At 46.2% G+C, this 13,941-nt stretch overlaps 1 protein-coding gene across 1 annotated transcript in view; it reads left to right on the top strand.

The window, feature by feature from the left end:
• The first annotated feature begins 273 nt into the window (after positions 1-273).
• Positions 274-13,941, top strand: part of LOC126291533 (brachyurin-like) — an 81,246-nt gene continuing 67,578 nt past the window's right edge. Inside the window, exon 1 of the mRNA XM_049985034.1 lies at positions 274-295. Coding sequence (XP_049840991.1) covers positions 274-295 — 22 coding nt within the window. The remainder of the gene's footprint in view (positions 296-13,941) is intronic.

Below are 13,941 nucleotides of genomic sequence, written 5' to 3'. Positions count from 1 at the left end.
AACTTGGGAGAGAGCTCGTTTAAAATCAACAGAAAACTATTTTATATTACGTAAATAGGAACACAAGTGCAGACGTCAAACCAATAAACGTATTGAGAAATAATGAATTTAACACAAAATCACTAGACTTATGACATCGAATGATGTACGTCAGGAAGAGTACAACAGATATCGTGATGAAAGAGGAAGCAGTCCTGGGACTACACCGTAAAAAAGGTCAAACAAAACCGGAGACAGTGAACACCGATGTGGTGTGATAATCAAGTAGCAATTATGCACTCCAAGAATCATATAGGTAAGTCAAGAATTCGAAACACCAATTCATTAGGTAGAAAGTAACAGATTGAACCATTTAATGTCAGTAAATCTGGGCGCATAAGAATCGAACAGACTTGCTGACCAACGGTTCTAAATCGGAATTTTCATGAAGGTCACTGGGACAAAATTTTACGTTCGAAATAATATACGTGGTTAGTTTCCGATATCATTTAGAAGGGAGCGGGAGGCGTGGGTGAATGGGGGAATGGGAGTTAAGTAACTGGGAAAGAGCTCCTTTACTCATTCCATTTTTGTTATGTGACTGGATTGCTAAAAATTACGAAAAAAAATTTGATACGTTAAGAAAAAGACATTTTTCTCTTCTTCAGAGGTGAACGCAATATCGTCTTTCAATAAATGTTAATGTGTATAGTACGACCGGTTCATACTATTTCAGCTATATGCAGTGCATGCAAATAAAAATCGGAGTCCGTCAAAGACTGAAAATACTGTTCACATGCAAGTCACGTTTATTATATACACCTCAAAAAAACTTTTACATTACCTTCGTTCCGAGAGTTCCGGAAGCTGTGCAGAAAATTGGGATAGAGATCAACATAAAAATCCATTCCACCCTTTTTATTGCTCATGAAAAGTACACATTCCACGTTGTACCACCATACAGCGAGACCTTCAGAGTTAATGGTCCACTTTGCTGTAGACACCAGTACTTCTAATAATTAGCAGCACGTCCTCTTGCATTCATACATTCCTGTATTCGTCGTGGCATATTATCCACAAGTTCATCAAGGCACTGTTGGTCCAGATTGTCCCATACCTCAACGGTGATTCGGCTTAGATCCCTCAAAGTGGTCGGTCGGTCACGTCGTTCATAAACTGCTATTTTCAAACTATCCCAGGCATGTCCTATGGGGTTCATGTCTGGAGAACAAGCTGGCCACTCTAGTCGAGCGATGTCGTTTTCCTGAAGGAAGTCTTTCACAAGATGTGCACTATGGGGACGCGAATTGTCGTCCTTGAAGACGAATATGCTGCCGATATGGTTGCACTATCGGTCGGAGGATGGAATTCACGTATCGTACAGCTGTTACAGCGCCTTCCATGACCACCAGCGGCGTACATTGACCCCACATAATGCCACACCAAAACAGCAGGGAATCTCCGCCTTGCTGCACTCGCTGGATCGTGTGTCTAAGGCGTTCAGCCTGACCAGGTTGCCTCCAAACACGTCTCGAACGATTGTCTGGTTGAGGGCATGTGCGGCACGCATCGGTGAAGAGAACATTATGCCAATCTGGAGTGGCCCATTCGACATATTGTTGGGCCCATCTGTATCGCACTGCATGGTGTCATGGTTGCCAAGATGGATCTCGCCATGGACGTCGGGAGTGGAGTTGTGCATCGTGGAGCCTATTCCGCACAGTTTGAGTGGTAACATGACGTCCTGTGGCTGCACAAAAAGCGTTACTCAACATGGTAGCGTTGTTGCCAGCATTCCTCCGAGCTATAATTCGTAGGTAGTGGTCATCCACTGCAGTAGCAGCCCTTGGACGGCCTGAGCGAGGCATGTCATCGACAGTTCCTGTCTCTCTGTATCTCCTGCATGTCCGAACAACATCGATTTGGTTCACTTCGAGACTCCTGGACACTTCTCTTGTAGAGAGCCGTTCCTGGCACAAAGTAACAATGCGGAAGCGATCGAACCTGGGTATTGACCGTCTATGCATGGTTCGACTGCAGACAACACGAACCGTGTACCCCTTCATGGTGAAATGACTGGAACTGATCGGTTCTCGGACCCCCTCCGTCTAATAGGCGCTGCTCATGCAAGGTTGTTTTGTCAAAGGGACTGTGCCTGTGATACAATATCCACAGCCAACGCCTATCTTCAGGAGTTCTGGCAAGCGAGGTGATGCAAAACTTTTTTTGATGTGTGTATACTGATTTAACATGGTTTACTTCAGGTCAGAGGGACTAAAAAGTAAGAAACAAAAATAACTATAAATTTCTGAAATGAAAATTTAACAGCATGTTGTTGTTACATATGTCAAATGCTAGCTTCTGATTAGAGAAGTGCAAATGTGCAAACATATTTTGTTAGGGTAATACATATATTCTAGTATTATTTAAAATATCAAATTTATGGTGAAACTTGACATCTGATTGGCTGTTTTCTGGTGTGCTTCTCATGAGGTGCTTCAATTGTTTCAGAATTTCTCTCTAAAGAAAAATATATAAATATTTGCAAAAAATGAAACAACAGGATCGAGAAATGTGATCAGAATGAAATTTATTCCACCGATTAGTGAGATAACACTACACATATGATTAGCATGACAGACGTGTACGTATACTGTCACTGTGGGAATACGGCACAAAGTAGTGCCACAGTTTGCCACAATCAGAGCCCCCAGAGCTCGTGGCGTGGAATAAAAGAGGGCGTGAATACACAGCTGGGGATTACTCTGTCACGCAGCTTTCACGTGCACCCACAAAGAATCAACTGTGACTGCAGGAGGAGCTCAACGAGAAAGTTGGCGGCCGACCAGGCCCCAGAAATGTTCAGAGAGCGGCATGGCAGGCTAACAGGCACGCTAGGGGAGCGGTGGTAACCAATAATGTTCAACGAAGGCATGCACATTCCTCGCCAAATGCGGTCGGGCGTTGTCGTGCTGTAATGTGACATTTGAAACAGCCTGCAGGAGGTGCACTGGCGTGGGCTGTAAGGCCTAACTGATGTAGTGGTAGCTTGCCCTCGAGACATAGGGTCCACAGCTCGTGGTTTCCCAGTCGCGTTCTCTCTTCCCGAGCGTGGGGTTCCCGGTTCGATTCACAGTGGGGTGAGGGATTTTCACGTGCCTCAAGATGACTGGGTGTTCATATTGTCCTCATCGTTTCATCATCATTCCTGAAAAGTGGGGAGACTGGACTGAGCAAAGGTTGGGAATTTATATGGGCGCTGATAAACGCGCATTTCAGCGCCCCACAAACCAAACATCATCATCATCATCATCGAAACGTAGGAGGCGATATCACGTTATAGGCAATGGCGCCACACTTTCTCCTCTGTTCTGCTCGATCATACAGTCTGTCGTCATGTGTTCACCACAGTGGCGTGGGAGGCATATGTGGCTATCACTGTAGGACAATTTGAAGCAGAACTCGTACGAAAATGATACATTTGTCTACCCAGCACGCCAGAGTCGGCTTTCATGTGTCCAGTGCCACCTGCAGCGATCATGGGTTCTGGTGAATGGAAACCGCCACAATGGCATGTGTGCCACCAGTCCAGCATACAGAAGACGGAGCTGCAGTTCTCCATCGTTGCACCAAAACTGTGGACGAAGCTGTGCTGTCCAATACGACTAAATGGACAAGATGGCGGTCGTCTCCCGCTGTGATCACACTGTATCGTCCAGTACCCTCTGGGTGATGTGTACGGCCCTCTTGCTGCCATTGGTACCACACCCGCCTCATTGTTCAAGCAGGGTGCCCCGTACGAGCCGAAATGTCGAGGAACGGTAGACACACCACTTTGGGACCAGTCATTCTGCCCCATTCGGACACACTGACATGTGGATGTTACTCCCTGTTTTGTCGCCAAGGTGTAGTGGCACTTCGTTTCACGTTTCCACTTCGTCTGACGACTCTGCACCGACTGAGCGTTGCGTTGCGATACAGTTCCCCACAGTCGTTTAATGAACAAAGTAAGAGCATAAGGGCTATCAGACCAATTATGTGATTGAAGAGTTCCTAGATAACAGAACGCAGCATGTCATTCTCAATGGAGAGAAGTCTTCCGAAGTAAGAGTGATTTCAGGTGTGTCGTACGACCGTTGCTATTCATAATATACATAAATGACCTTGTGGATGACATCGGAAGTTCACTGAGGCTTCTTGCAGATGATACTGTGGTGTATCGAGAGGTTGTAACAATGGAAAATTGTACTGAAATGCAGGAGGATCTGCAGCGAATTGCGCATGGTGCAGGGAATGGCAATTCAATTTCAATGTGCTTCGAATGCATAGAAAGATAGATCCCTTATCATTTAGCTACGAAATAGCAGGTCAGCAACTGGAAGCAGTTAATTCCATAAATTATCTGGGAGTACTCATTAGGAGTGATTTAAAATGGAATGATCATATAAAGTTGATCGTCGGTTAAGCAGATGCCAGACTGAGATTCACTGGAAGAAAGGAAATGCAATCCGAAAACAAAGGAAGAAGGTCACAGTACGCTTGTTCGCCCACTGCTTAAATACTGCTGAGCAGTGTGGGATCCGTACCAGATAGGGTTGATAGAAGAGATAGAGAAGGTCCAACGGAGAGCAGCGAGCTTCGTTACAGGATCATTTAGTAATCGCGAAAGCGTTACGGAGATGATAAATAAATTCCAGTGGAACACTCTGCAGGAGAGACGCTAAGTAGCTCGGTACGGGCTTTTGTTGAAGTTTCGAGAACATACGTTCACCGTATATCTCGCGAAGAGACCATGAGGATAAAATCAGAGAGATTAGAGCCCACCCAGAAGCATACCGACAATCCTTCTTTCCACGAACAATACGAGACTGGAATAGAAGGGAGAACCGATATAGGTACTCAGGGTACCCTCCGCCACACACCGTCAGGAGGCTTGCGGAGTATGGATGTAGATGTAGATGTAACGCTGGCCTGTCTAGTCACAAAAAAGATGTCATTGTTGGGCCCACGTGCACGCCACCTCTCTGCCATGTGAATCATTTATTGTAATTCCGCTGATCTGCACATCCTCGTATCACGGCATAGAGTCGTGGTCGGAGAGCGTTGATGCCGTTTTTCTTTTTGGGCAACTTGTCACCATCGAATGGCGTCTTTTCCCTCCCTCAGTTACTATCTGAACGAGTTGCTCACTTGCCTCCGTCAGTGGCAGCAGCAGCGTTTATCAATACTGGTACTGCTATAACTTCCTTTGTGTGGCAGTTACACTCAGTCGCAAAAGTATTCGGACAGCACGTAACGGTGTATAATTTTGCAGTTTGCCGCATAAACAAATACAGAAATTGCACTTTGTGATGTATTTGGGACTCTGGGTACGATGTCGCAACGTGAAACACGCGTCAAATAGGAAGAATTGTTATTGGACATGTGTCTGTTACGTAATATTTCCTGAAAACGGCATGGGAAGGTGCAACAAAAGTATTCGGACAAAGGCGGACAACGTGAGAGAATAGTTTATTCCGAGACGCACAGAGGGTGAAGCGACTGCAGTGTGTCCGACATTTCCGCGAGACGATAGCGATGATTAGTAAACACGTATCGCGAGCCTATGCAGGTCGACGATGGGACGCAGAGGGAAGTGTTCTACGTTCGACCAAAGGCAACTTGTCGTTTATCAACACGCGAAGGGGAAAACCTGCAGGGAAATTGAGGCAATAGTGAACATGAAGAAAAGTACAGTTCACGACACCATTAAACGGTTCGAGAAAGAAGACCTATTAGAATTCCGTTGCAGTACAGGACGGCCATGCACATTTTCAGAGAGATGAACGTGTGATTGTGCTAAGGGTACAACAGAATACGAAAATATCTGCCGCATGAATTGCAAGTGAGGTGGGGGGAGACCTTGGTATAAAAGTTCATCCCGAAACCGTGCTGAGAGTACTACCACGATCGCAGTACCATGGTCGAGTGGCACGGCGAAAGCCATTCATAAATGCAGTGAACCAGAAGAAACGTACGCAGTTTTCGAGGGAATAAGCCGAATACGATCAGGCTTGGTGGAATCGGGTGATATTTTGCGACGAATGTAAATTTACATTATGGCAAAGCGACGGAAAGCCAAACGTGTGGCGAAAGATCAATGAAGAGCTGAATCCCAGGAACCTCAAACCAACAGTAAAGTTTGGAGGTGGGAGCATCATGGTGCGGGGATGCATGTCCGGCAGTGGTGTGGGTGATTTAGTGTTCATTGATGATACGATGAACAAGGAAGCGTATCTGAATATCCTGCAAGGACATTTGAAGCAGAGTGCACGACATCTAAGTATTGCGAACAACTTTCATTTTTATTAGGATAATGATCCCAAGCATACCGCGCATATTGTACAAATGTGGTTGCTCTTCAGTTGCCCGAAGGTGTTGCACCCCCCCCCCCCCCCCTCCCCGATCACCAGACCTTAACCCAATCGAACACTTGTGGGATAAATTGAAACGGACCCTCCGCGCGGACAACATCTATACGAAGGAGACCTCGAAAGAGAAACTGCGCCAAGAATGGGCAAATATAGGCCCAGATTTCACGAAAAAACTCGTGGAAAGTATGCCCAGTAGATTGGAGGAAGTATTGAAAATAAAAGGTGGACCCACAAGGTATTGACATATTCGTCGTACAACTTATGAACATTTATTGGACAGTGTCCGAATACATTTGTAGCAGCAGGGTGTGCAGGATGTTTCATTTTTGTTGTTAATTTTTCTGTTATTTTTTTGGAAACGAAATAATACAATAATTCTTTTGTAATTAATGTTGTTACGAATATATGTTTCTAATAAATATGTTTGGGTTTCATAGTCAGTGCTTCTCGGGTGCTCATTGTGAAACTTCCCACTGTCCGAATACTTTTGCGACTGAGGGTATATTTCCATGTCATGATGTGTGTGGCAGTTGGCTGCGTGCACACGCGGTCGGAGTTGTGTGGCACTGGCTGCGAGAGCTGCTGAGTTCGTCGCCCACCGCACCTGCGTACTGGAGTTGAGTAATCAGTCAACCTGTCACGAAAGCTCAACCATTGTGACATCTCATCGTTAACTGCTGGTTGTTGCATCCTGGGCTGTCCCCGCAAACAGCAACATGATGGTGTTTTGAGTCGGAAAAATTTTGCAGCCGCCTCCCTGTATGGTGTTTAACCTTTGAAGTGATTATTATTTATTAGTGAAGTGCATCAGTGGTATCTTCTGCCTAGTGGCCGTTAACGTTCCGGTTACCTGCCCTGGTCGTTACCGCTGTTTTGCGGCAGTGTGGTTTCCTCGCCGTGTTGATGCAGTCCGGCACATCGTGTAGTTTAACAGCTTGATGTTGTTCTCCTCTTCTCTTTGAGTGTTTATTCTGCATTGGCTGTCTTTATACGCCAATTATTAAGACATAATCCTGCTGCGATCCTCGTCTTCGCTGGTACGTTTGGTTGTCGTGCTGTTGGTCGGGTGGAAGGGAATTGATAAGGCGGTTGGTTGGTTCGTCAGCCGTCCGTAGGTCATGCTGCAGCCCGATCTTTTAGTGCTACGCTTGGCTGTCTGTCTCACCTAAACTGTGGTTCCAGTTTCCTCCCAAGGCCGACGCTTGGAACACTTCCGAGCACCACTGCTTGTTGTTTGTGATTGTCATTTTATTTGGTCGCAGGTACTGTGCCAGGCCTTCAGCCGTGTATTAATAATGCCGTTTCGTGTCTGTTTCCCCCTGAGCAGCCATAGCGTACGGATCTCCGTGCCGGCGCGTTCACAGGAGCTCAGTCCGTCAGTTCACCTGATGATGGCGACATGTTTGATCGCCGAAATATTGTGCCCGTTCGACAATATAGACCGGCAGTACACCCGTGGATATTTAATACGCCGGGAGAAACTCAAGAATCACATGTCTGTTTCATGTTTAATGTATGGCCTTCATCCGAACTTCATAACAACTTTAAGATTAGGCCTTCAACCGTGTTTCATTTACAATTCTTGTTGCTCTGTATTTAGGCCTTCAGCCGCGTTTGTTTCAGAATCTGAGGCTTTAGTATGTAAACCCTTGTCTGTAAGGTTTCTCTTTAATTATTTTGAATTCTTGAAGCGGCCTTCAGCCGTGTTCTGCAATTGTTTATCTTCAGGTTGTCTTTAATTATTCTTGAGTAATTGTTTGGGCCTTCAGAAGACAAATTAGGTGAGATGTTTTTCTATTGCACTGTGTAAAGGCTTATTCTTAAAGTCTCTCTTTTATAATGTAAAGAAATTTTTTTATTGGTCTTTCAACCGAAGAATTAACTTAAAGTTTCCCTTATATAGCCATTAGCCGGAAGATATTGTAATTTTACTTAAGTAAAGCCTTCAGCCGTTACTCTAAATCCTGGTGTTTTAAAAGTAATCATTTAAGCTTATTCTGGAGAACTATACATGACGATAGTATCTGCTCCCGAAAGAACACCGTAGATGACCATGCAGCTTTGCTAGAAATGAAACGATAATTAAATGGACACCCTAGCTGCAAACAGGAGTTGATGTACTTCATTAGGGACCTGTTTAAAATGTGTGCCCAGACGGGGACTCGAACCCGGGAACTCCTGCTTACATGGCAGACGCTCTATCCATCTGATGGGCAAACATCTCTTAGGCGCACACGAATGTAGTGGTGTGGACATGTTGGGAATGTGGGTCTCACGGGGAGCGTACAAGGGATAAGTCCCTGCAGTCGCGCTATCCTGCGTGCCCTCGGTGGCTCAGATGGGTAGAGCGTCTGCCATGTAAGCAGGAGATCCCGGGTTCGAGTCTCGGTCGGTGGATACATTTTCAACATGTCCCTAATGAAGTACATCAACGCCTGTTTGCAGCTAGGGTGTCCATTTAATTATCATTTTATTCTGGAGAAGTTATTTGGACCGTGAATTGGTCTTTGTTGTTTTAATAAGACTGCGTTGGTTTCAGGAATAAAGTTGTGTGTGTCTTGTATAACTAACAGTAATTGTTCCGAGTCTTCCACTTTTTGCAAACTGTAGGGTACGTTATTCAGGGTGATTTTGTTTAATGGTGAAAGTCTGCAGAAAATGATTCCCAAGGGGATATGAGGCAAAAACGTTCATGTGGGTGTATGGACAGAAATGGTGTCTATGCTACAGCAGACAAGCCACAGATCACCATGTATCTTACAGGGTGTTTCAAAAATGACCGGTATATTTGAAACGGCAATACAAACTAAACGAGCAGCGATAGAAATACACCGTTTGTTGCAATATGCTTGGGATATCAGTACATTTTCAATCAGACAAACTTTCGAAATTACAGTAGTTACAATTGTCAACAACAGATGGCGCTGCGGTCTGGGAAACTCTATAGTACGATATTTTCCACATATCCACCATGCGTAGCAATCATATGGCGTAGTCTCTGAATGAAATTACCTGAAACCTTTGCAACGTGTCTGGCGGAATGGCTTCACATGCAGATGAGATGTACTGTTTCAGCTGTTCAATTGTTTCTGGATTCTGGCGATACACCTGGTCTTTCAAGTGTCCCCACAGAAAGAAGTCACAGGGGTTCATGTCTGGCGAATAGGGAGGCCAATCCACGCCGCCTCCTGTATGTTTCGGATAGCCCAAAGCAATCACATGATCATCGGAATATTCATTCAGGAAATTAAAGACGTCGGCCGTGCGATGTGGCCGGGCACCATCTTGCATAAACCACGAGATGTTCGCAGTGTCGTCTAAGGCAGTTTGTACCGCCACAAATTCACGAAGAATGTCCAGATAGCGTGATGCAGTAATCGTTTCGGATCTGAAAAATGTGCCAGTGATGCCTTTGGAAGAAATGGCGGCCCAGACAAGTACTTTTTGAGGATGCAGGGACGACAGGACTGCAACATGGGGCTTTTCGGTTTCCTATATGCGCCAGTTCTGTTTATTGACGAAGCCGTCCAGGTAAAAATAAGCTTCGTCAGGAAACCAAATGCTGCCCACATGCATATCGCCGTCATCAATCCTGTGCACTATATCGTTAGCGAATGTCTCTCATGCAGCAATGGTAGCGGCGCTGAGGGGTTGCCGCGTTTGAATTTTGTATGGATAGAGGTGTAAACTCTGGCGCATGAGACGATACGTGGACGTTGGCGTCATTTGGACCGCAGCTGCAACACGGCGAACGGAAACCTGAGGCCGCTGTTGGATCACCTGCTGCACTAGCTGCGCGTTGCCTTCTGTGGTTGCCGTATGCGGTTGCCCTACCTTTCCAGCACGTTCATCTGTCACGTTCCCAGTCCGTTGAAATTTTTCAAACAGATCCTTTATTGTATCGCTTTTCGGTCCTTTGGTTACATTAAACCTCCGTTGAAAACTTCGTCTTGTTGCAACAACACTGTGTTCTAGGCGGTGGAATTCCAACATCAGAAAAATCCTCTGTTCTAAGGAATAAACCATGTTGTCCACAGCACACTTGCACGTTGTGAACAGCACACGCTAACAGCAGAAAGACGACGTACAGAATGGCGCACCCACAGACTGCGTTGTCTTCTATATCTTTCACATCACTTGCAGCGCCATCTGTTGTTGAAAATTGTAAACTACTGTAATTTCGAAAGTTTGTCCGCCTGAAAATGTACTGTTGTTCCAAGCATATTGCAACAGACGGTGTATTTCTATCGTTGCCGTTTTTATTGCCGTTTCAAATGTACCGGTCATTTTTGAAACACCCTGTATTTTATAGAGCAGACAAGTCTCTGAACCGCACAATCTGTGAGGAGTCGTGGGCGTCTGGCCATTTCGCATATAGTGGTAGTTTCTCTGTTCTTCTGTATCTTTGCGTAAATACTAACGACAGTAGCACGTGAACGTTCGATCAGCTTCGCCGTTTTCGAGATACATGTTCACAGGCCCTGCATAACAATAATCTGCCCTTGTCAAAGCAGCTTATCTCAGTGGATTTCTACGTTTGCAGCCCATATCTCCATTAGAGATATCCACCTTCCGTGTCTGACCCGCTTACATACTGTTGTTACCACGTCACGTGACCTCAACGCCACCAGGTGCCATCCAGCGCCGCGGTGGGCAGTGGCGTAGTGTTTTCGTCTATCATTGCATGTCGTCCAGGACTCTGACGGCGCTGTGTATGGTCCTCTTCTCTCCACTGATTCCACATACATCTCACTGTTCAAGCACCATGCCCTTGTACGTGCCGCAAAGTGACAGAATGAGAGACCCACCACCTGGAGAACTATCATTATGCCCCGTTGAAACGCAGTCAACATCCCCATAGCCCACCCTGTGATGTTGGTGAGGCATAGCGGCACTTTATTGCACGTTTCCATACTCTGCACGATGGCTACGCCTGTCCACAGTCGCCGCTGGGCTTACGTGCACGCTACCTCTCTGCCATTTAAATCACTTGCTATGATTCTGCTGTTTTATCATGGCATGTTGCAGACCTGCGCTTCTCAGTGTTCCACGTCTCGCAAGCAGTAGTGTAAGTGTCAGAAAATGAACAGAGCAATGACCTCACCTCAGACCTGTCGGTATTAGTTGCTGGATGGTGTACCCAAAACTGACCATGTAATGTGGCTACGAATATGACGTGCTTTGCCGCTTTATATTTGTTGGTAATGCTGGATATAATTTCTAAAAAGTAAATCGAAAGTGACAAGTAGGACCTCACTTAAGATCTGATAGAGCAAGTATAAGGAAGTACACTCATGCTCATAAATTAAGGATACTTGCAGAATGTGGTTCCACACAGCGTGACACTACACAAAACTGGCGCTAGTAGCATAGGTACATAGGGAACACACACGACACAGACATGTAAGTCTACGGTGTTGGTTATAAGTTGGAAAAACTGTCTCGAAACACAAGTGCTGCAAAACGCCACTGTTTTCTGCGCATGTACCCCGACATCAATGTGGGATACGTTCACTATGCACATACACACACACACACACACACACACACACACACACACACACACACACACACAGGCCGCACAATGGGTTGGCATAATCAGGATCAGGTGGTGGAGCAGCTGCTGGGGTATAGCCTCCCATTCTTGCACCAATGCCTGTCGGAGCTGCTGAAGTGTCCTAGAGGTTTGAAGACGCTGCAGCGATATGTCGACCGAGAGCACTCCAGACGTGCTCGATGCCGTTTAGGTCTGGAGAACAGGCAAGCCACTAGAATGAGATTTTCACTCTGCAGCGGAGTGTGCGCTGACATGAAACTTCCTGGCAGATTAAAACTGCGTGCCCGACCGAGACTCGAACTCGGGACCTTTGCCTTTCGCGGGCAAGTGCTCTACCATCTGACCTACCGAAGAACGACTCACGCCCGGTACTCACAGCTTTACTCCTGCCAGTATCTCGCCTCCTACCTTCCAAACCTTACACAAGCGCTCCTACGAACCTGAACCAGAGCATTGTTTCAGAATGTATTAGGAGAGCTTCTGTAAAGTTTGGAAGGTAGGAGACGAGATACTGGCAGAAGTAAAGCCATGAGTACCTGGCGTCAGTCGTGCTTCGGTAGCTCAGATGGTAGAGCACTTGCCCGCGAAAGGCAAATCTCCCGAGTTCGAGTCTCGGTCGGGCAAACAGTTTTAATCTGCCAGAAAGTTTCAGGCAAGCCACTAGATTCGCCTGATATCCTCTGTTTCAAGATTATCCTCCACGATGGACGCTCGGCGGGGCCGTGCGTTATCCTCCATCAGGAGGAAGGTGGGACACACTACACCCCTGAAAAGGCGGACATACTGGTGCAAAATGACGTCCTGTTACACGTGACCTTCTGCAGTTCGTCTGTCAAATAAATGCATCCATCAAACCACGACCTCCATTCAGGTCCCTTTAAGGACATTAAGAGATTGGTATCTGGTTCCTGGTTCACGCCAGATGAAAACCCGGCGAGAATCTCTGTTCAGACTGTACCTGGACTCGTCCGTGAACCCAACCCGCGACCACTGTTCCAATGGCCATGTACTGTGTTCTTGACACCAGGCCTTACGGGCTCTCCTGTGACCAGGGGTCAGTGGAATGCGCCTTGCAGGTCTCCGGGCAAATAAACCAGGTCCTTTGAGTCGCCTGTAGACTGTGTGTCTGGAGACAACTGTTCCAGTGGCTGTGGAAAGGTCCCGAGCAAGACTACCTGCAGTACTCTGTGGCCGTTTGCGGGCACTGATGGTGAGATATCGGTCTTCTTGTGGTGTCGTACACTGTGGACGTCCTGTACTGTAGCGCATTGACACGTTTCCTGTCTGCTGGAATCGTTGCCATAATCTTGAGGTCACACTTTGTGGCGCATGGAGGACCCTTGCTACTACCTGCTGTGTTTGACCAGCCTCCAGTCGCCCTAGTATTCTACCCCTCATAACGTCATCAATATGTGTTCTTTGAATCATTTTCAACACACAATTAAAACGTCTGAGTGTTGTGTGCTGTTCTTAGGTTGGTTAGGTTTAAGTAGTTCTAAGTCCTAGGGGACTGATGACCATAGATGTTAAGTTCCATAGTACTCAGAGCCATTTGAACCATTTTGAAAACGTCTGAAAACGTCTGCACACTTACTCGCTGCACCGTAGTCTGACATGCACCAACATACCTCTGCATATGTACAGTGCTGCCAGCGCCACCGTGCGACGACCGCAGGTCAAATGCACCGCATGGTCATACCCCGAGGTGATTTAAACCCGCAAACCGCCCACCAGAACGTTGTTTCAGCATGTATCAATATTATCCTTAATTTATGTGCATGAGTGTATAATCAAACTAAATGGTGGAGAAAGATGCGGATAGTTTCCGTTTTTTGTTGTAAGCAAAAGAGGCTGCTATGTTAGACTATAACCATATTTTACTACATGAAAGTTTTGGCTACGGTGGACAAACAGACTTCCGTCTAAAGGCTCCCGTAAACGATCAAACATTTTATCAAACTTAACTATGCTTGCCAAATATTTGACAGTTCA

The sequence above is a fragment of the Schistocerca gregaria genome, chromosome 9 (genome assembly GCF_023897955.1).
Source record: "Schistocerca gregaria isolate iqSchGreg1 chromosome 9, iqSchGreg1.2, whole genome shotgun sequence".
Lineage (NCBI taxonomy): Eukaryota > Metazoa > Arthropoda > Insecta > Orthoptera > Acrididae > Schistocerca > Schistocerca gregaria.
The sequence above is the reverse complement of the archived record's forward strand: the minus strand, read 5'-3'. Positions and strand labels throughout refer to the sequence as shown.